The sequence below is a fragment of the Theropithecus gelada genome, chromosome 1 (genome assembly GCF_003255815.1).
Source record: "Theropithecus gelada isolate Dixy chromosome 1, Tgel_1.0, whole genome shotgun sequence".
Classification (NCBI taxonomy): domain Eukaryota; kingdom Metazoa; phylum Chordata; class Mammalia; order Primates; family Cercopithecidae; genus Theropithecus; species Theropithecus gelada.
Window position 1 is genome coordinate 26,700,724 of NC_037668.1, and position 26,230 is coordinate 26,726,953.

General features: G+C 50.7%; 2 protein-coding genes across 4 annotated transcripts; one reads left to right on the forward strand and one right to left on the reverse strand.

Annotated features, from left to right (window-relative positions):
* Positions 1 to 892: 892 nt before the first annotated feature.
* On the reverse strand, positions 893 to 10,249 carry ADAMTS4 (ADAM metallopeptidase with thrombospondin type 1 motif 4). The gene is made up of 9 exons (XM_025392870.1): positions 9,172 to 10,249; positions 7,721 to 8,044; positions 7,335 to 7,467; positions 6,633 to 6,803; positions 5,100 to 5,386; positions 4,805 to 4,991; positions 4,382 to 4,557; positions 3,233 to 3,408; positions 893 to 2,733 (listed from the first exon to the last, which is right to left on the reverse strand). The coding sequence occupies exons 1-9, from the start codon at positions 9,802 to 9,804 to the stop codon at positions 2,307 to 2,309; spliced, it is 2,514 nt and encodes an 837-aa protein (XP_025248655.1). The 5' UTR covers positions 9,805 to 10,249; the 3' UTR covers positions 893 to 2,306.
* Positions 6,506 to 26,230, forward strand: NDUFS2 (NADH:ubiquinone oxidoreductase core subunit S2). 3 transcript variants are annotated; one of them, XM_025392884.1, is made up of 16 exons: positions 6,506 to 6,613; positions 7,339 to 7,489; positions 13,318 to 13,651; positions 14,614 to 14,720; positions 17,592 to 17,782; positions 20,661 to 20,781; positions 20,951 to 21,063; positions 21,323 to 21,397; positions 21,577 to 21,654; positions 21,798 to 21,883; positions 22,085 to 22,204; positions 23,827 to 23,956; positions 25,205 to 25,300; positions 25,478 to 25,561; positions 25,693 to 25,750; positions 25,989 to 26,230. In XM_025392884.1, the coding sequence occupies exons 3-16, from the start codon at positions 13,557 to 13,559 to the stop codon at positions 26,024 to 26,026; spliced, it is 1,392 nt and encodes a 463-aa protein (XP_025248669.1). In that variant the 5' UTR covers positions 6,506 to 6,613; positions 7,339 to 7,489; positions 13,318 to 13,556; the 3' UTR covers positions 26,027 to 26,230. The 3 variants fall into 3 exon arrangements, with proteins under 3 accessions (XP_025248669.1, XP_025248663.1, XP_025248677.1); XM_025392878.1 differs by lacking the exons at positions 6,506 to 6,613; positions 7,339 to 7,489 and adding an exon at positions 10,490 to 10,698; XM_025392892.1 differs by lacking the exons at positions 6,506 to 6,613; positions 7,339 to 7,489 and having other exon boundaries at positions 12,851 to 13,651; positions 14,614 to 14,724.

Genomic DNA, 26,230 nt, shown 5'->3' on the forward strand with positions numbered 1-26,230 from the left:
TCACACCATTCTCCTGCCTCAGTCTCCCGAGTACCTGGGACTACAGGCACTCGTCACCACGCCCAGCTAATTCTTTTTGTATTTTTAGTAGACACGGGGTTTTACCACGTTAGCCAGGATGGTCTCGATCTCCTGACCTTGTGATCTGCCCACCTCGGCCTCCCCAAGTGCTGGGATTACACGTGTGAGCCACCATGCCCGGCTGTTTTTGTTTTATGAAATTTTATTATAATCTCACATCTTCTAGGCATTCTGCTGAGTTTATACTGGCAGATTCTGGAGACCCCATTCCATCTTCAGGTAGTCACAGGGGTAACCTCTCACGTGGCCATGGCTATAACCTTTACTATTTTGAAAATATTCTAGCATTTGTTCCCAGAACAACTCCGTGGGAGTAGATACTATTAGTCCCATATGAGCAATCTAAGGCTTAGCAGCAGTGACTTACCCAACACCACTCAGCTAATAAGATGCCGAGCCCCAAATCGAATCCAGACCCGCTGGCTCCCACTCCAGTGCTCTTTCTACTGTTGTGAAACCCAGACCCCTCAACTATCACCCTTATTACTAAGTACTCATTTGTGTTGATGCAGTTGTTCTTGTTATCTGTTCTTGTTATCCTGCACCTTCATGTTCTTGTCAATTGTATTCGTAGCCATGTGTTTACTATGTCTCCTTCCTGTGATTGGGAACCTCCAGAGGTGAGGGATGAAATTTTCCTTTCTCTGTTGGTCCCTCAGAACCCAGGATAGGGGTCTGCCAACCAAAGGAACAGACCCTGAGGATAAAGGCAGGCACCATGGATGTGGATCTTTGCCACCTTCAAGTGCATATAGAGAGTGGATGTGGACAGATGTTTGATAATAGTAAGTAACAGCGCTGCCATTTGTTAAGCACTTACTAGATGCTGAGCATTATGCTAGTTCTTTATTTACATTATTTAATCCTCACAACAAACTTCTAAGGGAGGTCTTATTATTGGCAAATGAGAAATCTAATGCTCAGAGACATGGAGTTAGGATGCAACCACATCTGTCTGACTCCAAAAGGATCATATAAATAGCAGAATTCAATTTAGATTTTAAAAATATGTACCGGGTGTGGTGACTCACGCCTGTAATCCCAGCACTTTGGGAGGCCGAGGCAGGTGGATTAGCTGAGGTCAGGAGTTCAAGAGCAGCCTGGCCACATGGCGAAACCCTGTCTCTACTAAAAATACAAAAATTAGCTGGGCATGGCCGGGCACAGTGGCTCACACCTGTAATCCCAGCACTTTGGGAGACGAAGGCAGGTGGATCAACTGAGGTCAGGAGTTCGAGACCAGGCTGGCTAACATGGTGAAACCCCGTCTCTACTAAAAATACAAAAATTAGCCGAGCATGGTGGTGGGTGACTGTAATCTCAGCTACTTGGGAGGCTGAGGCAGGAGAATTGCTGGAACCTGGGTGGCGGAGGTTGCAGTGGGCTGAAATCACGCCATTGCACTCCAGCCCTGGTGACAACAGCGAGACTCTGTCTTAAAAAAAAAAAAAAAAAATTAGCCAGGGCGTAGTGGCGGAAGCCTGTAATCCCAGGAGGCTGAGGCATGAGAATCACTTGAACCTGGGAGGCGGAGGATGCAGTGAGCCGAGACTGTGCCATTGCACTCCAGCCTGGGCAACAGAGGGAGATTCTGTCTCAAAAAAAAAAAAAGAAAGAAAGAAAGAAAAAAAAAAAAAAAAAGATAATCCCTCACTCCCTGAAGGCCCACCCTACTATCCTTTTCTTTTCCCAAAAAATAAAATTCAGGAAGAGGAAAGCAGAACAGGTTGTACCTCATACATAAGCACACACACATTTTCACACACACACACACACACACACACGCCACTTATACCTATCATCACCACCCTGGATTTCCTAGCCCCAGGGTGAGGGCTATGAGGGGTCAGGGGTCAGGTTCCCCTGGACCCTAGTCCTTGTTCCCTTCCCTGGTGCTAAATAAAAGTGAATAAATACTAAATAAATACAACTGGGGCCCAGGCCCACCCTGCCTTCCCCCTCCCTCCTGTGACCCGCAGGGCAGGGGGGGCAGTTTAGATGGAGGGCTGTCTATCAGCCCCTTCCATCCACTAACCCGTCACTGCCTCCCAGGGCAGGAAACCAGGGCAGGGCCAGCCTGCACATTAGGGTGAGAGGAGGGGCAGGTCTCACACCCGCAGCCCCTCCCCACTGAGTCTTAGCATGAGGCAGCAACAGAAGCTCTCTCTTTCTCCCAGCTAAGTCCGAGGCCCCGGTGCCCAGAAAGGGCAGCCGGGATAGTGAGGTTATTTCCTGCCCGCCCAGGGGCGCCGCCGAAGGATCTCCAGAATCTGTGCTCTTCGGTGCAGCCAGTCCTGGGGAGTGGGGCGTGGTGTTGAAGGGGTTGGCCGTGGCACAAAGAAGCTGTATCGGAGGCGTGCATCCTGGGGGTTGCCAGCCACTAGGACTTGCAGTGTCAAAGGCTGGGCCAGTGGCCCATGGCCTGACAGTGTCTCTGAGGCTGCAGTGGCTCCGCTGTAGCGCAAGCTGACTGCCCCAGGTAGTACCACATCTGTGGGGGAGGGCATCAGTGTGTATTCACCATTGAGGGCATAGGAGCCATCTGGCAGCTTCAGGGCCAAGTAGATGCTCCGGTGGCCAGGGTTTCCCTGCTGCCGGACAAGAATGTGGGTGGCCCCTGCGGGGATAGTGACCACACTGTTGTATCCGTACCTGTGTGGAAGGAGTAGATGGAGAGCTCAGGATCACCGGAATCCCCTCAGCTTTCTGAGCTGTGTTTATGTGACTGCATGTGTGTACATGTGTAGATGGTTGTCACCCCTATCCTATATGAGCTGTTCAGTCTGGATCAGAGCTACATGCACATGTGCCCTTTTGCCTCTTATCTCTGGACCTTTACACCCACTGCCCCCTTATTGAGGTGCCCTTCCAAGTCCCACTTCCTTGGTACCTGTCTAATTCCTACCCTCCTTCTGAGACTCAGCTCAGAGGTCACCTCCAAGGAAGCCTTCCCTGATGTCCACAAGGGCACTCACAACACCCTGTTCCGACCTCGGATGAACACATGGGACACTGCACTGTAGCTGCCTACTCATCTATCTCCCGCTAGACTGTGAGCTCTTTGAGAGTAGAAACAGTGCTGAGTTCCCCTCTGCATCCCCAGGACCCAGAATGTCCAGGAAGGTAGAGGGAGGAATGACAGTGAAAGAACCTGAATTTTTTGAAAGAGCCTGACTGCTTGCTGCAGCCAGAACCGTCCCCTCCGCACACCATGCACTTGTCAAACTTCTTCTTGGAGCCAATGATGCGGTCACAGCCAGCATGGATGCAGCGGCCCTGGACACAGACCGAGGAGCTGTCCGGGGAACAGGGGGTCCCATCTACCACCTGAGGAGAAGAGAAAGAACAATGCCGAAGGTTCCTCCTAAGTCAAGAGGGGTTGGTTGGTAAGTCAAACAAGACCCATGTCCCATCAGGGAAGGGATGTCGGAAAAGTTGGATGAAGTAGGGGATGTAGATGGGTGAGTGCCAGGCACCATGTGGGTGATAATCATAACAATAATAATTATTATCACATATAACATCTAGCCAGCATTTTCAGAGCACTAAGTATGAATCACATAGCATGCTAAGTGTTTTACAAACACAAACGTAAATCTCACCACCACTATTTGAGGTTTTTAGGGATGGAATGTTGAGGTTTAGAAAGGTTAAGGAACCTGTCCAAAGGCCACACAAATGGCAAGCAGAGGAGCCAAGATGGGAAGTGCAGGTCTGTCTGGTCCTAGCACCAAGCCCTAAACCTTCATGGCACTGTCCCTAAATGGACGCTAGAGGGCAACCAGCCTGTAGAAATTCTCAGGTTGGGGCGAAGGGAGCAAAACGCTCCTAGGGCTTGTTTTTCTTTGTGCAGCCTTCAACCCACCACCCTATCACAGAGTCGGAGTGTAGGGACTTCAGTCATCTCCAGAAGGCCTGTCCATTGAGGGCTGGCTGTCCAGGAGCTGAATGAGGCCAACACTATAATTTGACAGAGAAGCCCATGGAAGAGGGGTCAAGGACTTGCCCCAAAGGCCACACATTCCATTCTCACCAAATGCAGCACTAGAAGATGGGGAGTCAGAGGAAAAGAAACCACAGGAAATAGGATAGGCTAGAGGGACCTACTGGCCAAGTATCTGGAGTCTGGGGCTTGTTTCCCTGATACCTATGTACAGATAAGTCTGAGTGGAATCCTGGACTGGGCTGGCATGGCTGTGGGAACAGGGTTACTTTGGGGGATCTTTGTCATCAGAAAGCAGATGGAGCACGGGGCGGGGGTGTGACCATAGACAGGGCCTGGGGGTGTCCTGACCCTCACCCGTGGCTCCAGCACGTAGTAGTAGCCCAGTGCCCGGGCCTGGCAGGTGAGTTTGCACTGGTCTTGGGGGGCCACGCCTGTGTAGCGAGGAACCCAGTCCATGGGCCCTGGGAAGCTCTTGAAGAGGTCGGTGCGGTGGTTGTAGGCAGCACACTGTTCCTCGCGGAAGGTCAGGGCTGGAGGGGTAAAACAGTCAGAGCCCCTCCTTCCTCACATCACCCCACACCCCTCCACCCAGCCCCTGAGAGCTCTAGACAGCACAGCTCTGCTCTTCCCCACAGACGGCCAAGGACAATTCCCAGAGGTTAAAGGCACTCCCCACAACAGCAGGGGAATCAACACTCCCTTTGTCTTGCACTCAAGGGACAGTCCTTCCTGCTCTACTGTCCCCTCCCAAGGGCTCCCATCCCTGCTACTCCTCACCTGAGCCAGTTGGGCAGTCCTCAATGTTGCAGGAGCGGAAGCGGGTGCGGCGGCCCTCACAGTACTTGCCACCATTCCGGGGGACAGGCCTAGTGCAGTCTCGGGAGGAGAACTGGACACCACCCCCACAGGTCCGAGAGCAGTCACCCCATGGTCCCCAGGGACCCCAGCCACCAGCCTGTGGAGTCTGCAAAGGCACAGAATGGAAGTGGGGCATAAGTGAACTCTCTCCCAGGCTTAGGGCTGGTCCCCACACCCCGGGGCCCTTTACCCCACCCCTGCCCTAGGATCTCACATTGAAGTCCTGGAGCTGGTCCATGTGGAGGCAGCGACCACCCATGCAGGCTTGTGCGGGCCCGCAGGGTGTGCCATCAGCCCAGGGCGAGTGTTTGGTCTGGCACATGGCATGGCCATTGAGGTGGCCAGAGCACCAGAGGGCAGCACAGGGCGGTGGCAGCTGTGGACAATGGCGTGAGTCGGGCCCGAAGGTCAGCTGGCACTGGCGGTCAGCATCATAGTCCTTGCCAGGGAAAGTCACGGGCAGATGCAATGGAGCCTCTGGTTTATCTAAGAGACAGTGCCCTGAGAAGGGGGTTGGGGCACAAAGTCAGCAACGGGCTGAGGGGAGCATTCAGGATTGCCAGCAGAAAGCTTAGGTTCCCTGGGGCCTGATGGAGCCTATAAAAACAATCCTAGGACTATAAGAGAATTAAAAATTTTTTAAATTTATAATTAATATTTTAATTACTTACTTTTTTTTTTTTTTTTTCAGAGACAGAGTCTTGCTCTGTCACTCAGGCTGCAGTACAGTGGCATGATCATGGCTCACTACAGCCTCAAACTTCTGGGCTCAAGCAAACTTCCTGCCTTGGGCTCCTAAGTAGCTGGGATTACAGGCATGTGCCATGTCCAGCTAATTTTTTGGAATTTTTTGTTGCCATAAGGTCTTGCTATGTTGTCTAGGCTAATCTCAAACTCCTGGTCTCAAGCAATCCTCCCACCTCAGCCTCCCAAAGCATTGGGATTACAGGTGTAAGCCACCGTGCCTAGCCCTGTAAGAGGCTTTAATGGGCAACTATAATTTATTGGATGCTTATTATGTGATGAACATTGGCTAAATGCTTGACCAGCATGTATTTAACCATGGCAAATACCTATGAGATAGGTACCACTATTATACTTATCTGACATATCAACTACAAACACAGAGAGGTGAAGTAACTTACAGTCACACATCTACACCTGCTTAAAGAACAGAATAAGAGGCCAGGCATGGTTGCTCAATGCCTGTAATCGCAGCACTTTGGAAGGCTGAGGTGGGAGGATTGCTTGAGCCTAAGAGTTCGAGACCAGCCCAGGCAACACAGTGAGACCTCATCTCTATTTTAAAAACAAACAAACAAACAAAATGGAATAATGATAGGAACTCAGTTCTGCCTATTCTAACCAACTATAGAATACTTGAGTTTGCTTCTCATCAACATCTCTGCCTAGTGGCAGTCATCCTGCTATTCTTGCATACCTCACTGCGTGACAAGGTAATCACATCCTTCACAGCCAGCCCATTCCAGTGGTGGACAGTTCTGGCCCTCAGAAGGTCCGTTCTAATTCTACTGAGCCAAAATTCACCTCCTCTAGCTATGCTATTTATTCTGGGAGGAAGTGAGAACTACACAAAGACAGCAGCATTTCTCACCCCTTCCCACACTGCAGAGGAAGCACACTTGGGGGAGGCAATTTGGCCCATGCAGGATGCAGCAGAAGTGAGAGTGCCCTGGAGGACAGGAATTGAGTCCTACCCAGGGAAAGGTAAGTGCCATCTGCTTACCATAGCCATTGTCCAGGAAGTCAGTGATGAAGCGGGCACTGCAGGGGGACCAGGGCTCCTCAGGATCCACATGAGCCATCACAGGGGCCATGACATGGCGAGAGGTGCTCAAAGGCCCATTCAAACTGATGCATGGCTTGGAATTGTCATGGAGCATGTTGAAGACATGACCTGTGGGAGCAGAGGCCCTGATAGGATCTGAGGGTCCCTTCCTCATGCCCTGAGGGACTCCATCATAAATCTGGCTGCAGCTGTGGATGATCAGATCCATTCCCCACTCACCCTGCCCCCAGTCCCTTTCTTTCTGGTACTCTCAGGGCTCCCAGTATGTAGCCCCATCTCTTTCTCTGTCTCCTCTTCCCCAAAATATACTCCGGGCCCCTCCCTATCCATTTTTCCTTATAGCCAACACTCCCAACTGTGACCCCACCCATTCCCTCTCTGACTTCCCCTCCAAATACACACACACACACACACACACAGAGAAAGAGAGAGAGAGAGAGAGATCACAGTAGTTTCTACCAACTAATTTAATAGAAAAATGTAAATGTATGTCTACACCTGGAGCAGAGAGCAGTAATAGCCCTATACCTAGGCCTAGGGGAAGAATACCTTGGGGCCCCCATTAACACTGTGGTGAACTTAGTACCCCCTCCCCCACCTTCTCCTCCCTAATACCTTTCTCATCCACCCCCACTTTACCCAGTTCATGAGCTGCAGTGAAGGCCGACTGGAGCCCATCATCCTCCACGATAGCACAGCTCCGAGCCGGGTCACACACGGTGCCCACATCAGCCATACCCAGTGTGTCACAAGTGGAGACTCCACACAGGTCCTGTGGAGAGGGATCATAGAAGGTGCATAGACAGCCAAGACACCTGGGTCCATTGGGTTGAGATCTAGATTCCTAGGGACCTGGGCACTGAGGACCCAGCACTGTCAGGGCCTAGGCAGCCACACATGGCAGTGTGGCTGGGGCAAGGCACCATGTCACACAACTCCAGGAATATCATTTGCATCATAGTCTATGTAGTGGTGCTTCTTAATATTGTGCAGTGCATGGCCTGCGGTGCTGACTGGGGCCTCACCTGACGGGTAAACAGAATGGCTGTGTCAAAGTGGTCAGGGTCCGAGTCCTCAGGGGTGTTGAGGCCCCGCTGCCAGGCACAGAAGCTGCGCAGGGTCTGGGCAGCACTGGGCCCCACTTGGGGCCCCTCTTCGCCTGACCCCAGGATCACTAGCCGAGTCACCACCAAGCTGACAGGATTGCGGATGCTTGGGTGCTTGAAGGCCTTGGCCGCTGCTGCCATCACTGTTAGCAGGTAGCGCTTTAGCCCCGCACCGTGGAATGCGGCCATCTTGTCGTCTGCTACCACCAGCGTCTCCACGAATCTACTCAGTGAAGCAAAGCGCTGGAGAGAAAAAGGGAGAGGAAGAACCTGAAATAGCCTCTCAGACCCATGGGTTGGCCGATTCTGCAATCCCTCACTTCCTGGGTCTTGAACTCAGCATAGTCAGCTGCCCGCCCCCCCCCTCCCCGCCCCCCACCCCGGGATTCCTGACTCCTGGCGGGTCTTGGTTGGGCCCTTCCCCCAACACCAAATCCCAGGGCTTTTGTGGTAACTCTGAGGAGTCAGCAGCTGGTTCTAAGAAGGGGAGGAGAAGGGGACGCCACATCCCAGGGCTGCGGGAGCCCCAGAGGTGAGAGCCGCCTGGACTGCCGTCAAGAGGCACTTTGGGGTTCTCCAGGCCTGAGTGTGGCTGGGACCTATGGGACCAGGGCTAGAGGGCTGGGCTGCAACGTGTCTGCCCTGTGTGGTTGGAGGAACGATTCAGTCAGCAGCTAGGGCCAGGGCCAGAGCTCAGCGTGGCGGGTGTGGAGGGAGCGTCTGGTCTGGATTAAAGCTAGAGAGGGAGGAGGGAGGAGGGAAGGGAAGAAGCGGGAGACCAGGAGTGGGAGGGAGGAAAGGATGGAGCTTCAGGCAGCCTCGCAGTCCGGCCACAGTGTGGGAAGGGGATTGACCAGAAGGAGGTATGGGATACCCTCCCTCTCTCGCCACTCCTGCCCTAGTTTGCAGTTTGCCACAGTGATTTTAAAGGCAGCATCAGAAGCCAGACACCAAGCCCTAGGGCCTCAAATCTCACTCCTTTAGCTGGGGGTGAGGGATGAAAATCAAATTTGGGGCAGAGAAAAGAGCCAAGGCCAAGGGGCTGTTAGGAGACCTTTACTGCTGGGGACTGTGCCAGTAGGAGATGCCATGGCCAGGAAGGGGTGGGGTGGGGAGGGGGAGCAGTTATTCCCAGCCCAGAGTCTCTGACCCACCTCTGAGAACCCTCAGTGGGTCTGGCTAGGAGAAGGGTGAAGGGGAGAGGCCTGAGCCTTACCAAGAAAGGAGGCTCATGGAAAGAGGAAAGGCAGGCAGAAGGGAGGGAAGCAGAATGGCCAGAAGTGGAAGTGGGTGGAGAGAGGGTGAATAGGGGTCAGTAGGACAGACATGGCGGGAGGACACCGCAGGACACAGACTCCAGGGCTGCCTACCTTGGCTCTTCGGGGTCTGGGGCTGGGGCTTCCAGGAGGAGCCTTGACGTTGCACATGGGACCTTGGCCGCTGGCAGGACTCTTCCGGCGTAGGATGTGAGCCCCAGGTCCCCCAGCGGAGTTAGGGGTGCCTCCCTCCAGGGGCTGGAGGTGGAGTTCAGCCCCCCGATACTGTAACACCCCTAACAGGGCTCCCCCATCCCAGTGCAGAGATGCCACCGACTCCGGATCTCCATTGATGGTGCCAGTCAGGTAGGTGCCAGGCTCTGCTCCACCCAGCAGCTCAGGCGCCTGGCCCACGTACTGCACTGTCAGCCCCTCGACCTGCACGCCGGAGTCCTGCTCCAGCTCTAGTAGCAGCGTCTCCCCAAAGGCCTGCAAGCGGCACAACAGCCTGGCAGGGGCGCCCGAGCCAGGCAGGACGCTGCCGTTGAGCTTCTCTGGAAACACGATCTCCTCCTCCCGGGGGAGGGGGCTGGCCAGCCAGGCCGAGGGCAGGAGAGAGGCCAGCAGTAGCAGAAGCAGCCACACCAGCCAGGAGAGCGGCACAATGGGGAGCAGGAGGCAGGGTTGGGCTCCCCACAGCCAGCGCCCTGCCAAGCCCCTCCCGGGATGCGCGCCTGTCTGGGACATGGCACTGGTACTGGCGCTGGGAAGGACTGAGGCCGTCTGGGGCACCAAGTCCTCCACACCCTAGCTTTGGAAAGCTCCTCTCTGTTAGCCTGGGGGCTTGGACTCCTGCCAAGGTCAGAGGCAGTTTTCAGAAGGGCTGGGGACCTTTAAAGGAAATGGAGAAAACTTAGTCCTTGGGCTTGGGAGAGGCGCCCAGGGGTCTGGCTTCTCCAAACTCTCCTCCTGAGCCCTCCTTTCCTGAATCTTTGTCTTTCCCTGCCTGTGTCTTCTGCAGCTTCTCTGGCCTCTCCCTCTGTAGGAGGACTCTGTCTGGGCCGCTTCTGTGCCTGCCCTGTCTCTGCCTTCTTCCGCTGTGCCTTTGTCTCTCTTTCCTCCTCTGTCTCTCTCGTGCCTATGTGTCTGTGGGTCTCCCTGTGGGTTCTCCCCAGCCTCTCTCCGCGCCAGCTCTTTTAAGCATGGTGAGCCTCTGCGATTGATTGGCTGATCTCTAAGCCACTCAGCTGAGCTCTGTCGGTGGGACTCAGATGGGTGTATCATCGCTTCCCAAAAAAATGGGACTTGCCCAGGGGAGGGGAATCTCTAGCAGTCGAATGGATAATAGGCACTGGGCCAGCTGATGACATAGCCTTTTCCCAAACTCCACAATCAGCCCTCAGCTGTCTCTTTCCCTTTTTGGTGGGACAGAGCCCCAGGAGAGGCAGAGAGTGAGGGAAAGGGCCTGGCCAGCATGCACAGATAGGATCACGGTCCTGGGAGAATTTCTGCTCTTATAGTCTAACCTAGCATGGCCTCTCTTTTCTCAAGGCTCCCTCATGCTGCCCTTTGGCCCTAGTGGCGGGTTTCCAGGGCTGCGGGGACTGAGTGAACTGCCTGAGAAAAGAGGGTAGGGAACAGGTAAGGAGACATCAAGAGGGAAGAACAAAGAAAGGAGGTAACTTGACATGGCTCAGGATAGAACTGAGCAACTGGGAAGAGTAAAAGAGGCAGAGCAATGGGGGAGGCAAGGAGACAGTGATCAGGGAGTTGACTGCCCAAAGGTAGGATGATCCTGCTTGGAATGAACGTACTGGAGGCGGCAGATGACAAGGCAGGAGGGGTTAACGACTTTTCCTTTTATAGGCTGATCGAGGGTGGCACCTCCTCTTTCCCAACGTCCCTTCTCTCCCTCAGGATCCCCCTTCCTGAGTTACCACTACCCACCCCCTCCAAAGCCCAGAACATCCATTCCGCCTCCGTTTCCCCCCAGGGTTCCCCCTCCCCACTTCCTGACTCCCCATTTCCCTGGCCCAGCTCCCAGTAGCTTCCCCCAGGCTTTTGGCCCTTCTCCTACCCACTCCCAACTGCCCTAAACCCTCCCCCAGCCTCAAGTCAGCCAGCCCCCAGCATAGGCAAGACTTGCTCTCAGGAACCCAGATTCATCCAGTATCAGTCTGGGGGAATCCCCACCTGGCTCCCACCACCCACCCCACCTTGCTCTGAGAACCCATTGGTTCCTGGAATATCTAGTAATCTTTTCTTTTTAATTCTCCCTGTGGCAGGGAGAGGGTGGAGGCAGCATTGTGCTTATAGGGAAATTAGGGTACTGGGAGAAATCCATTGCCTGGGGTGGGAGAGTGGCTGGGGAGGAAGAGGTGGTGTTAGGGAAGGAAGCAAATTATTCCTTTGACTTTGGATAGGAGGGAACTCGCAAAAGAGGTCTTGGGTGTGAACTCTCAAGGCAAGGAAGGGTTCAGAAGTAGGGGCAATTTCTGCTCACCCCATCCTCTGGCTGCTTGTTTCCCCAGGAAATCCCCAGGAAGGAGAGTGCAGTCAGCAGTCCCTTTCCTTTCCCAGAAGTGGACCACCTCCTACTGCCTCTATTCCCCTATTAACTCTGCTTTGTCACCTCCTGTCCCCCGCATATCATATCCGTCAGAATACTTCCTTTCCCCCTCCCTTCCTGCTCAGGTCGGTAATACCTGCCCTGGTGCCTGTCACTTCCTGGATCACCCACCCCCTTGTGACTGCCAGACCCACCTCTTGACCCACCACTTGCCTGACCCTGGTTCTAAGCCAAGGGGGCTGGGACTAGAGGAGTCAGACAAGGGATGGGAGACCAGAAGGGGCAGGGGCAAGAGGAGCTATCACCAGAGAACTCTACTGCCCCTTTCCACTCCCCTATTTGAGATGAGGACAAAGGGGGTGACTAAGCAGTGAAAGACAAAGGGCTTTAGAGTGGCTGCAGCAGTGTGTGGGGGGGTGTTGGCAGCCGGGAGAAGGCACAAAAGCTGCAGTGTCCTAGGCAGCCCCTCAGGAGCCCCCACGCCAGTCCCAGCTCAAGCTGCCCCCAGGGCCAAGCAACCCAGAGTCTATCCTGACTTCTCCCAGGCTGGATCAAGGCAAATAAATGCAATCCTTCCCATCCCCCACCACCATGGCCACATTTGCTGTGTTTCAACAATAGACAGAAAGAAGACCCAGGGAAAGAGCAAGGAATGAGGAGAGCAGAGGGACCAAACCTCTGCCCTGGCTCTGTGGCAGCTCCCTTGTCTAGCCCAGGTCCTGGTCAGTTCCCACAGCCAAGGATCTGGCCCCACCCTTTGGTACAGTTCCCATTAGGTCAATTCCCAGGCCAGAAGTCTGGCTTTCCCCTCTTTCTCTGCAGTGAAGAATTCCTCCGTCTCTGCTTCCTGGTCTGTCTGCCTCACCCTGCTGCGCTGCTGGTGGGCTGTGTCCCAGGGATCCTGTCTAGGGGATATCTGGGGAAGGCGTCTTTCCAGGCTCAGAGTTGGAGAGTTGTACAGACTTTACGGGTGGGTGGCCCAGCTGGAGTTGGGCTTAGAGGCAGAGGGAAAAAACAGGAACTAGCCTCTAAGGCTGGAAAAGTCTTTGTCCATACAGAACTGGGATCACACTCCTGGTGCTACTACATTTCCATGCTGTTGGCCATTACCCAGGAGGGCTATTGCAGGGTCAGAAAGACGTTAGGGAAAAGTGGCTGACGCAGGACGGAAGTGGGGTGTGAGGCATCTCTAAGGGCGCTTCCTGGGTCTATGATTCTGTAGGTTCGGGAAGCCTGGCGGATGTCAGGGTCACCCAGAGGACTCCATTCCCCCATGTGGGATGAGGTGGCTCCTACACACCCCGATACTCCCCTCCGCACCACCAATGCCGGTGGCCTTGGCAATCCTATTCTTTTTTGTTTTGGTTTGGCGGGAGCTCTCAGACCCGCCCAGCCCCACTTAGGCTCCTTTCTCCAATCTCAATTTAGGACATCTGGAAATTAGCTGGCTTTCCCGACTCCGATCTTTTGGATTCAGTGACGGGAAGGTAATTGGCAAAGCCTGGGGCTACCCTATAAGGGCAGGGCTCAGATACAATCCGAGAGCAGGACTAAAGCGGGAGGGCGGCCAACGCGGAAGGGAGTAGGGAAAGAAGCGCCGCACGTTTCCGAGATGCGCAAGCGGGTTCGGCGAGAGAGCACGAAGTATTTGCCCCTCGCAGGAACGGCAATTTTCCCTTGCTCGCTCCTAGAAAAGCCAGCCAGGAGCTGTGGGAGGAACCGCCCTCAGTAAAGATGATGGCTGTCACCGTTATCTAAACGCAAGTGAAGCCGAGTCACAGGACCCGGATGTTGTCAGGTCGACGGTAAACGACCCTGCCAGCTTCCAAAAGGGCGGCTTCACTGTGCGAATAGGTGAGAAGCCAACAAGGAGGCGCGCTGGAGTCACTTCCGCCCGGTTCACCTTCCCGCAGTCTGCAGCCGGAGTAAGATGGCGGCGCTGAGGGCTCTGTGCGGCCTCCGGGGCGTCGCGGCCCAGGTCCTGCGGCCTGGGGCTGGAGTCCGACTGCCGATTCAGCCCAGCAGGTGAGATCGAGGGCAGCCCTCGACACACGTTCTCCAAGGCTAGGGTTTCTCAGGTTGGGGACGCTTTACTCCCCCAGAAAAGAATAACCCAAGACTGTGACCCCATTGTCCATCTCTGATTTCTTGGGCTACAAGATGCGGTGGCGCCCACTCTGGCGAGGGAGGGGAGAGGGTCTAGAGTTCGTTCAGTCCAGAGGTGAAATCAGCGGAGTGGGAGACTCTGCTTTTTAGCTTCCGTAATTTGAATGCACCTCTCCTGTACCTGAGTAAAACTCAACCAAAGAGCCAGAATGCTCGCTGTCTCTGTCGTTGACCTTGAATAAACACTTTTCTCACGTTCATGTTCACCTGGTTGATGATATCAATACGATGAAAATATAAAGAAGCTAGGATTCCAACCTTGCATGCCCAGGGGTGATGGGTGAAGTTATTCCAGGAATAATTTGTTAGTAGGAATTGAACCTTTAGAGTTCCAGCTTATTTTGCCGAAGCTACATGAACTTCAGATCAGTGACTTGGCATTAAAAAAATCCAGGACACTGGCCGGGCGCGGTGGCTCAGGCCAGTAATCCCAGCACTTTGGGAGGCCTAGGCGGGCAGATCATCTGAGGTCGGGAGTTCGAGACCATCCTGACCAACATGGAGAAACCCCACCTCTACTAAAAATACAAAATTAGCCCGGCTTGGTGGCACATGCCTGTAATCTCAGCTACTTGGGAGGCTGAGGCAGGAGAATCGCCTCCTGAGGCAGGAGAATCGCTTGAACTCGGGAGGCGGAGGTTTCAGTGAGCCGAAATCGCGCCATTGCACTCCAGTCTGGGCAACAAGAGCGAAACTCCGTCTCAAAACAAAAACAAAAACAAAACAGGACATCCTTCCTGGGTCCCCTTGAGAGTAAATGGGAACACAGGAACCATACACTGTTCAGGCCCTTTGTCTAGGATTTGTCTTTAACTCCCCAGAGGTGTTCGGCAGTGGCAGCCAGATGTGGAATGGGCACAGCAGTTTGGGGGAGCTGTTATGTACCCAAGCAAAGAAACAGCCCACTGGAAGCCTCCACCTTGGAATGGTGAGTGATCAGAGTTGCTATCCCAACCCACACCCATCCCTGACCCCAGCTGATTTCCTTTTCTTTTTGTGAGACAGGGTCTCCCTCTGTCTCCCTGGCTGGAGTGCAGTGGTGGGAAAGTGGCTCACTGTAGTCTTGAACTTCTGGGCTCAAGGCAACCTTCTGTCTCAGCCTCCCCAGAAAGCCGCAGCAACAGGCCTGTGCCACCACAACTGGCTAATTTTGAAAGTTTTCCTTTTGTAGAGACAGGGTCTTGCTGTGTTGACCAGGCTGGTTTCAAACTCCTGGCCTCAGGTAATCCTCCCAACTCAGCCTCCCAAAGTGCTGAGATACAGGCTTGAGCCACCATGCCTGGCCTCCAGCTGATTTCTAAGTGCTCTTGAACTCTCTGTCTTAGGCAAGTTTTAGCCCCTATCCTGTTTGTTTCTTTCACGATGAAATTCAAGAGACATAATAGTGATAATAACAGGTATTTGTGAAGTAGAGAAGGAAAGGAAGGATGTTGCAGAAGAAAATAAAGAATGGGTCCCAGTAAATACCCAAAAGTCCTTATCAATGTAAATCTTAATGCCAGCTTTTCCCATGTTCAATACACATAAGGTTCACTACATTATCTCCCTCTCCAGACAAGGTGGTGGTTTTCCCGTTGGTACCCAAATGAAACCTATGTGAATACAAACCATTTTTTTTGTATCAAAACTAGCTCTTCCTCTTGACTTTTGATTTTGATCATTGGGACCCTCATTCCCCTAATCCCTCAGGATTGAAACTTTTTAGTCATCTTCGGCTGTTTTATCTGGCCCTCCATGTCTATGTCCAGTAAGTTACCAAACCATGTAGATTCTTTCATAATGTCTCATATCTGTTAATCTCTCCTTAATTTTCGTTGCCATCATTCTTATTCAGAGTTATCTTGTATTAGACCCTGATTATTTTAGGAGTCTATTTACTGAGTTTTTGCACTGATTTTGTCCCCTTTCTATATATCCTATACAATGTCATCACCTTCATCTTCCCCAAACATTATTTTACCATGTTATTCATACTCTTGCTCAAAAACCTTCAGACACTTGCAGTTACTTTCTACAAACTTACAGTAACAATAGCTGAGTGCTTACCATTTGCCAAACATTTTCGTATGCATTATTTTGTTTAATCTTTACAACAGCTCTATGAAAGTATTACCCCAGTTGTGAGGAAAGTATGGTCTAGGGAGATTAAAACTTGATTAAAGGCCGGGCGCGGTAGCTCACACCTGTGATCTTAGCACTTTGGGAGGCTGAGGTGGGCGGATCACCTGAGGTCAGGAGTTCAAGACCAGCCTGGCCAGCATGGTGAAACCATGCCTCTACTAAAAATACAGAAATTAGCTGGGCGTGGTGGCATGCACCTGTAATCCTAGCTACTCAGGAGGCTGAGGCAGGAGAATCACTTGAACCTGGGAGGTGGAGGTTGCAGTGAGCCGAGATCGTGCCATTGCACTCCAGCCTGGGTGACAGAGCAAGACTGTCTGCAAAAAAAAAAAAAAGTTAAGGGCACACAGGCAGATTTGTACTCTTTGGGTCTGTCAGACTCCAAAGCCCATGATGAAGAATTTTGGTGGATAAGGTGGGCTCTGGTTTCAAATCTCAACTCTCAATTTACCAGTGAATAAAGCACCTATTTATAGCATTATTTTAAGGATTAAATGAGATAACATGTGCCTGGCACATGTAAGTCCCCTATAAGTGTTCATTGTTATTAATGATATGTACAGATAATTGAATCACTGCCCCCTAATTTGTCCCAATACTTATCATCCCTCTCTTGGAAAGTCTCAATAAGGGTTCCATGGATGTTTACTTCCTTGTTCCTAAGATTTGGCCCATGTTGATTTCATAGCCTGGAATGCCTCTTCTCCCTTCTAGCTATCTAAATCATTTCCTATATTTAAGCTCAGATCCTACCTACATGAAATCTTCCCAGTGTTCTTTCCTTTTTTAAAAACCTTAATGGCTAAGGCACTTTCTTGGTTACTTATAAATTTGACCTCTGTTCGTAGTTTTTCACATGTACTTCTTTCCCAAATTAAAATGTAAGCTTCAGATTAGGTGGGCATGGTGGTGTGCGCCTGTGGTCCCAGCTACTCTGGAGGCTGAAGCAGAAAAATTGCTTGAATCTGGCAGGCGGAGTTTGCAGTAAGCCAAGATGGTGCCACTGCACTCCAGTCTGGGCGCAGCGTGAGACTCTGTCTCAAAAAAAAAAAAAAAAGTAAGCTTCTTGAGGGTAAAAGTTTGTTTAGTGGGAGTAAGCATTAGGTATACATTTCCTGACTGGTTGGCCATTCATTGGATACGTTTGGAGGGCAGTATATCATAGTCGTTAAGATGTTTGGATCCTGGAGCTAAACAGGTTGGGTTAAAATCCTGGTTCTGCCACTTACTAGTTTTGTGATCCTGGAAAAGTCATTTAAGCTCCATGGCCTCAGTTTATCCAATAAAATGGAGATAATGATAGTACCTATTACTCATAACAGTTGTTGTAGGAATTAAATCAATTAAAGTGTCTAAGGTAGTGCCTGACACATAATAAAGCTATATAAGTGTTATCTATTATTAAAAAGATATTCTATGCACACCAACTATGAACCATAAAAAAAAGGTATTCTAGGACACACAGAGTGAGTGAGATTCATGATGTCTGTCATCAGAAAGTTTAGATCTTCCTTTTTCCCATCTAACGGTCTTCTTCTGGTTATAGTGGAGATTAGGAAATTAACAAAGTATGCAATGGTGAGTTAGAAGATCTATAGGAAGAGGCTAACTCCCTGCTGTCTTTTGGGGGATCCCAAGGGAATAACCATTTGGCTCTGAACTATTTCCTACTTCTCAGATGTGGACCCTCCAAAAGATACAATGGTGAAGAACATGACCCTGAACTTTGGGCCCCAACACCCAGCAGCGCATGGTGTCCTGCGACTAGTGATGGAATTGAGTGGGGAGATGGTGCGGAAGTGTGATCCTCACATTGGGCTCCTGCACCGCGGCACTGAGAAGCTCATTGAATACAAGACCTATCTTCAGGTGTGGGGGGCGAACAGGGGCCTTTTGGTGGGATCTGGGGCTGCTTTAGCCTGGGGCTTTGCCAGTTTGCTCCCCTTAAAACCTGAGGGGAAGAGGGTGTTGAGAGGAGTAACCCGTTCAGGTTACTCTTGGTTGGGTGGCTGGAGGGAAGTGGCAGGGGATGCTTGAGTCATCAGAATTGGTTTATTCAGTAGCAGTGCTTTGAAGCTGGAGCTACACTCAGCTTTTCTCTGGCTGACTTTTTGGCTGGCCCCTTTGCCATTACTTGAGTGCCTCAGTTTCCCTGCTCTTACGTTAGACTAGTGCGTCAAAGCCAGTGTCCCTAGGGGCAGGGAAAGAGAAGAGAGACATTAACTCGCTAAGATTAACAGCTGATTCTTGTATCTTCCAGCTGTCTACGTTTGTTTTCAAAACATTCAATGAGTCAGAGCAACTGAGAGGCGGTTTATGACAGAGTTTGCCATTTTTAGGAGAACTGTATGACCCAAATGATGAGGGTCAGATTTGAAGGAGTTGGATCTCTAATAGGAATCTGAAGTTTTTTTCTTCATGAAGAAAGGTCCTGATAACAGGATGGTAGGATTAGGATTTAGATCCAGCCCAGTGTCGGGGTGAACAGTGACTAGAATGTGATTCCCCAAGAGAGTCTCAGCGATGACATTTTCTGGTCCCGGAGTCTATGGGTTAACCCCTGTAGCATTAGCCCCTGTCACAGTGACATCAGAATAAGAACAGGCTGTCCCAACTAGTAGCATCTTAGCTCCACCCTCTTCCTGGAAGCTGAAGCTGGTTCAGCAGACAGCTCGGAATTAGCATTTTGGCATTCTGGAGGAAGGACCATTTCTACCTGGTGCTCTGTCTTCCTTAAATACCTCACTCTGGTCAGGTGTGGTGGCTCACGCCTGTAATCCCAGCGCTTTGGGAGGCGGAGAAGGGTGGATTACTTGAGGTCAGGAGTTCGAGACCAGCCTGGCCAACAAGGCAAAACCCCATCTCTACTAAAAATACAAAAATTAGCCAGGTGTGATGGTGTGTGCCTGTAATCCCAGCTACTCGGGAGGCTTAGGAAGGAAAATCACTTGAACCCGGGAGGCAGAGGTTGCAGTGAGCCAGGATCGTGCTACTGCACTCCAGCACCTGGGCAACAGAGCAAGACTGTCTCAAAAAAACAAAAAAAAAAAAAAAAAAGATAAAGAAAACCCCTCCCAGAGTTTTTTTTTGTTTTTGTTTTTTGGAGACGGAGCCTCGCTCTGCTGCCCAGGCTGGAGTGCAGTGGCCGGATCTCAGCTCACTGCAAGCTCCGCCTCCCGGGTTCACGCCATTCTCCTGCCTCAGCCTCCCGAGTAGCTGGGACTACAGGCCACCACGCCTGGCTAATTTTTTGTATTTTTAGTAGAGACGGAGTTTCACCGTGTTAGCCAGGATGGTCTCGATCTCCTGACCTCGTGATCCGCCCACCTCGGCCTCCCAAAGTGCTGGGATTACAGGCTTAAGCCACCACGCCCGGCCCCAGATATTCTTAAGACTGATTGCCTTTCTCCTTCAGTATCTCAGGTTTTTTGTTTGTTCGTTTGTTTTTTTGCCCTGAAACGGAGTCTTGCTCTGTCGCCCAGGCTGGAGTGCAGTGGCATGATATTGGCTCACTGCAAACTCCGTCTCCTGAGTTTAAGCAGTTCTCCTACTTCAGCCCCCGGAGTAGCTGGGATTACAGGCACGCACCACCATGCCCGGTTAATTTTTGTTTGTTTGTTTGTTTTTGAGACGGAGTTTCACTCTTGTTGCCCAGGCTGGAGTGCAATAGCGTGATCTCGGCTCACTGCAAACTCCACCTCCCGGGTTCAAGCGATTCTCATTCCTCAGCCTCCCAAGTAGCTGGGATTACACATGCCCACCACCACGCCCAGCTAATTTCTGTATTTTTAGTAGAGACAGGGTTTCACCATGTTGGCCAGGCTGGTCTCAAACTCCTGACCTCATGAGCCACCTGCCTTGGCTTCCCAAAGTGCTGGGATTACAGGTGTGAGCCACTGCGCCCGGCCAGTATCTCAGTTTTTAAATTTTTATTATTTTTTGAGATGGAGTTTTGCTTTTGTTGCCTAGGCTAGAGTGCAGTGGCATAATCTTGGCTCACTGCAACCTCTGCCTCCTGGGTTCAAGTGATATTTCCTGCCTCAGCCTCCCAAGAAGCTGGGATTATAGGCATGCACCACCACGCCCAGCTAATTTTGTATTTTTAGTAGATTACAGGTGTGAGCCATGTGCCCAGCTGAGGACTCTTGACAGTGGTATCCTGGAGCTAGCTCATACTGGCTTGCAAGAGTGCAGTTGTGAAATTTTCAGGGGTTTTGTGAGCCAGTTGTTGAACATAGCCATTGTTAGAAATTAATTTATATAAACTTATGATTTAATACATTATATTAAAAGCAAAGGTAACATTAAATATTCAAAGCTCATTACTTGATATATCATTGTACAGTAATGTTTTACCACATTGTACTGTGCTCTGTCCTTGAGGTATTTGCTTTGAATGTGTCTGTATGGCGAAAATACTGTATAATAGTGTGGTACCCTTCCCAGTGCTGCATTCAGTTACATGATATTGGTAACTTAAAATTGGCCATTGTGGGAGTAGTTTTACCACGGAAATTGGCAAACACAACAAATCAGAGTCCTCCCTCACTTTGGAGAGCCAGTTTTTCAACATTTACCAGCATACTACTGGTTTGGGGGATATTTTACCTGCCTTATTGGGGCTCCTAAAACTAGAAAGGCTTATGCAGCACCAACTTTTGGTGCCCCCTGAGAGCAAGGCTTCAGGCAACCAGACTGTGGGCTCCTGAGCCTGTTAGATGTGACCCACATTATTCCCTCTTCCCAGGCCCTTCCATACTTTGACCGGCTAGACTACGTGTCCATGATGTGTAATGAACAGGCCTATTCTCTAGCTGTGGAGAAGTTGCTAAACATCCGGCCTCCTCCCCGGGCACAGTGGATCCGAGGTATGGCCCCCTGGCTTTTTGCACGGCCCACTGTGAGCATAGCACAGTGCCTTTTCCACCTCTTCCCCATTGAACCCAAGCTTAGTGTTCAGACCCCAGGCTCTGCCCAGACCTCTCTGTCTGCCCCAGTGCTTGGCTCCTATATACGGTCTTCTTCTTGTCTTTATAGTGCTGTTTGGAGAAATCACACGGCTGTTGAACCACATTATGGCTGTGACCACACATGCCCTGGATCTTGGGGCCATGACCCCTCTCTTCTGGCTGTTTGAAGAAAGGGAGAAGGTAAGGGAGGGAAAAAAGGATAGGAATAGGGAAGGAAGTGCAGGAAGTAGAGAGGTATAAAGGAGACAGGAGATTAAAAGAAGAGAGAACATGGGAGAACATTTAGAGGGAGAAGGCATGTTTAACTTGGGTTATATTTGTAGAGACTGTATCATGAGGGGTTGGTTGGGCACAAGAAGGCAGAAGGCTGGAGGTGTAGGCCGTCATAGGACCTGGGGGCCTGGGACTTTGACACTGATTCCCAGCATGCTCTATCAAGATGTTTGAGTTCTACGAGCGAGTGTCTGGAGCCCGCATGCATGCTGCTTATATCCGGCCAGGAGGAGTGCACCAGGTGAGCAGGTCCCCGGCTTCCCCAGACGTCCAGCCCAGGCCTATTTTCCCTGTGGCCACTGGAGGGCAGTGCTGGATGATGGAAACTCCAAGCCTGTAGCCCTGGGGGAGGGGATGCTGAGCTGGCTGTCCTCAGCGGAGGCTATGCCACGTTCAATAGCACCTCCGTTTGGCTTCTAGGACCTTCCCCTTGGGCTTATGGATGACATTTATGAGTTTTCTAAGAACTTCTCTCTTCGGCTTGATGAGTTGGAGGAGGTAAGCTAGGAGTCAATGGGAAAAATCTCTCTTTCCCCCACAAGAAGTGCTTGTGGGGTTTTATTCCCCAGTTGTAAAGAAATACAGAGATATTTGAAGAGTGTAAGGAAGAGTATTAACATACCAGTTTTCTCGATCAATAGATGCTGACCAACAATAGGATCTGGCGAAATCGGACAATTGACATTGGGGTTGTAACAGCAGAAGAAGCACTTAACTATGGTTTTAGGTGAGGGGAATACAACTTCTCTCCTTAGGAGTGGGGATGGGAGTGGGGGAGTTCCAGCCTAATATCTTGTCTTTTAAGACTTGTTGGCATCCTCCTAGTCATACCCTGAATGTGAAGGAGCAACAGGGGAGCCTAAGGAAGAATGAGCCTCCTTACTTAGTTTGTGGAGAGTGGCGCTTATTCCCATTATGCTCTCCACAGTGGAGTGATGCTTCGGGGCTCAGGCATCCAGTGGGACCTGCGGAAGACCCAGCCCTATGATGTTTACGACCAGGTTGACTTTGATGTTCCTATTGGTTCTCGAGGGGACTGCTATGATAGGTAAGGCCCCAATCCTTTCTCAGCTGATCATCCAGCTAGTTTCCCCTGCCTCTTCTCTTTGCCACTTCCTTCTTTACCCTACTTCTCAGTGTCTGTGGGAGCTCTTGTGTGTGTTAGATGAGGTTGCTCTCAAAACACTGTCACATATATGGAATCTTACTTATTTTTTCTTTTTTGAGACGGAGTTTCACTCTTGTTGCCCAGGCTGGAGTGCAGTGGCACAATCTCGGCTCCCCCCAACCTCTGCCTCCCAGTTCAAGTGATTCTCCTGCCTCAGCCTCCTGAGTAGCTGGGATTACAGGCATACGCCACCATGCCCAGCTAATTTTTGTATTTTTAATAGAGACGGGGTTTCTCCATGTTGGTAAGGCTGGTCTCAAGCTCCTGACCTCAGGTGATGCACCCGCCTCGGCCTCCCAAAGTGTTGGGATTACAGGCAGGAGCCACCATACCCAGCCTATGGCATTTTAAAATCTTTACATTATCCTTTTCTTAGATGGAGCTAGCTTTGGCTGCATTTTATAACTGAGAAAGCTGAGGCATAAAAGTTAGGGATTAGCTGGGATTATTCTGCAGGAGTGGTTGAGACTAGAATCCTCCTGATCCAATGTTCTTTCTAGTAGATTCTAAGCTTCAAATTCTCCTCCTGGGTCGGGCGCAGTGGCTCACACGTGTAATCCCAGCACTTTGGGAGGCCAAGATGGGTGGATCACTTGAGGTCAGGAATTCAAGACCAGCCTGGCCAACATGGTGAAACCCCATTTCTACTACAAATACAAAAAATTAGCTAGGTGTGGTGATGCATGCCTGTAAGTCCAGCTACTTGGGAGGCTGAGGCAGGAGAATTGCTTGACCCTGGGAGGTGGAGGATGCAGTGAGCTGAGATGGAGCCACTGCATTCCAGCCTGGGCAACAGAGCGAGACTCTGTCTCAAAACAAAAAACCAAAAACAAAAACAAATTATCCTCTTGTTTTCTCACCCTGAGTCAGATTTGTTACTGTGTATTTTTTGTTGGTCTGTTTGTTTTATTTTTTGAACCTGGTAGCTGCTGTATATTTTTGTTTGTCCATTTGACTCTCACCCATTCTGTGGTCCAAAAAGTGCTTAAGGAGGTAATTAAAGAAATAAATACTACAGGCCATGTTCTGAGAAAATAAGGAGAGGGTTTGGGGAAGCACCCAAGAGTAGAAGCAAAAGACTACAGGGGGCTGGGCATGGTGGCTCATGCCTATAATCCCAGCACTTTGGGAGACCAAAGCGGGCAGTCACTTGAGCTCAGGAGTTGGAGATCAGCCTGGGCAGCAAGGTGAAACCTTGTCTCTACAAAAAATACTCGAATCTGGTGGTGCATGCCTGTAATCCAAGCTACTTTGGAGACTGAGATGGGAGGATCACTTGAGTCCAGGAATTCGAGGCTACAGTAAGCTGTGAAACCTTGTCTCAAAAAAAAAAAAGACTGCAGGGTTCATATGGGTGGCCAAGCCAAGCAGAGATGCTGTACTTGGAGAAAAGAGTGGGGAGAGTTGACTTAACCCTTTTGAGGTTGGCCAAAGGGCATCCTTCCCAGCCCCATACCTGCTCCTTTGACTATTCTTCTCTTGCTCTGTCTCATCTACTTCAGGTACCTGTGCCGGGTGGAGGAGATGCGCCAGTCCCTGAGAATTATCACACAGTGTCTAAACAAGATGCCTCCTGGGGAGATCAAGGTTGATGATGCCAAAGTGTCTCCACCTAAGCGAGCAGAGATGAAGGTTGGCTGCAGGGAGGGGAAAGTGTGGGGTGTTGGAAAGGGGCCAGTGGCTGGGGAGGAATATCCTTGAATTAAATCCTATCTTTCAGTTTTCTTTCTTTCTTTTTTTTTTTTTTGAGACAGAGTTTTACTCTTTTTTTTTTTTTTTTTTTTGAGACGGAGTCTCGCTCTGTCGCCCAGGCTGGAGTACAGTGGCCGGATCTCAGCTCACTGCAAGCTCCGCCTCCCGGGTTTGTGCCGTTCTCCTGCCTCAGCCTCCCGAGTAGCTGGGACTACAGGCGCCCGCCACCTCGCCCGGCTAGTTTTTTGTATTTTTTAGTAGAGACGGGGTTTCACCGTGTTAGCCAGGATGGTCTCGATCTCCTGACCTCGTGATCCGCCCGTCTCGGCCTCCCAAAGTGCTGGGATTACGGGCTTGAGCCACCGCGCCCGGCCCAGAGTTTTACTCTTATTGCCCAGACTGGAGTGCAATCTTGGCTCACTGCAACCTCCACCTCCCAGATTCAAGCAATTCTTCTGCCTCAGCCTCCCAAGTAGCTGGGATTACAGGCATGTGCCACTATGCCCAGCTAATTTTTTGTATGCAGTAGAGACAGGGTTGCACCATGTTGGTCAGGGTGGTCTCGAACTCTTGACCTCAGGTGATCCACCTGCCGTGGCCTCCCAAAGCGCTGGGATTACAGGCATGAGCCACCACGCCCAACCCAGTTTTCTTTTTATAGAGAATTCACTGTATAATAAGAGATTCTTTTTTATTTTTAAATTTTTATTATTATTGTTATTATTATTATTTTTGAGATGGAGTCTCGCTCTTCGCCAGGCTGGAGCGCAGTGGCGTGATCTCAGCTTACTGCAATCTCTGTCTCCTGGGTTCAAGCAATTCTCCTGCCTTAGCCTCCTGAGTAGCTGGGATTACAGGCACCCACCACCACGCCCAGCTAATTTTCGTGTTTTTAGTAGAGACAGAGTTTCACTGTGTTGGCCAGGCTGGTCTTGAACTCCTGACCTCGTGATCTGCCCACCTTGGCTTCCCAAAGTGCTGGGATTACAAGCGTGAGTCACCGCGCATGGCCATATGAGAGATTCTTAGTCTTCCATATTTCTCCTGTTTTATTCTGTATCCTCTCTGCTTACTGACTGACATGTGGCTTTAGTCTCCCAGAGGGTAGAGATTATTTTCTGTGCTGGGGAAGGCCTAGGAGACAGAGTTTGGATTTGGTTTATTGATGCTCCTTTTTCCTCTCTTTAGACTTCCATGGAGTCACTGATTCATCACTTTAAGTTGTATACTGAGGGCTACCAAGTTCCTCCAGGAGCTACATATACTGCCATTGAGGCTCCCAAGGTGAGGAGAGGAGGGGAAGGAAAAGACCATATGTAGAGTAGGTACCTAAAGATTAGATGTTTATCAAGACACTCATTCATCAATGAGAGAGAAAACAGGAGGATGAATAGAGGTTTTGTTGGCAGAGAAAAACACTCTTCCTGTTAATAGAGACACCCAACCTTCTTCCTTGAACAGGGAGAGTTTGGGGTATACCTGGTATCTGATGGCAGCAGCCGCCCTTATCGATGCAAGATCAAGGCTCCTGGTTTTGCCCATCTGGTAAGAATCAATCCCACTAACTTTAACTCCATTTAATTAAACCTGACCTTGGTTGAGGTTTTTTTGAACTCTTCTTTCTCCTCCCACCTTGCAAGTCTTACCTAACATTGTTGCCATCTCAATCTCCCTAGGCTGGTTTGGACAAGATGTCTAAGGGACACATGTTGGCAGATGTCGTTGCCATCATAGGTATGAGGCCTATTGTGTAGTAGAGGTATCCTAGACAAAGGAGTTGGGGACGCCCACTGGGGACAGAAAGAGAACACTTCCTGTTCACCGTAGGCCATGGCATGGCCTCGGGTCCTCAATCTCTTGAGCACAGTAACAGGTTCTGGATCTTGGGTAACACCACTTTGTTTGTCTGTTTGTTTTGCCTCACAACAGGAAGATAAGTAACACCACTTTTTCCCTCCATCCTCTCACCTAGGTACCCAAGATATTGTATTTGGAGAAGTAGATCGGTGAGCAGGGGAGCAGCGTTTGATCCCCCCTGCGTATCAGCTTCTTCTGTGGAGCCTGTCCCTCACTGGAAATTGGCCTGTGTGTGTGTGTGTGTGTGTGTGTGTGTGTGTACATGTTCATGTACACTTGGCTGTCAGGCTTTCTGTGCATGTACTAAAAAAGAAGAAATTATAATAAATTAGCCGTCTTGCGGCCCCTAGGCCTAAA

Coding starts and splice junctions, on each gene's coding strand:
- ADAMTS4 (XM_025392870.1), bottom strand. CDS start 9,804: ATGTCCCAGACAGGCGCGCATCCCGGGAGGGGCTTGGCAGGGCGCTGG. Junction 4,558..4,804: donor GGACTGCCCAACTGGCTCAG/GTGAGGAGTAGC, acceptor TTACCCCTCCAG/CCCTGACCTTCCGCGAGGAA. Junction 2,734..3,232: donor GGCTCTTTCAAAAAATTCAG/GTTCTTTCACTG, acceptor CCTTCCACACAG/GTACGGATACAACAGTGTGG.
- NDUFS2 (XM_025392884.1), top strand. CDS start 13,557: ATGGCGGCGCTGAGGGCTCTGTGCGGCCTCCGGGGCGTCGCGGCCCAG. Junction 25,562..25,692: donor CTCCTGGTTTTGCCCATCTG/GTAAGAATCAAT, acceptor CAATCTCCCTAG/GCTGGTTTGGACAAGATGTC. Junction 25,751..25,988: donor AGATGTCGTTGCCATCATAG/GTATGAGGCCTA, acceptor CCTCTCACCTAG/GTACCCAAGATATTGTATTT.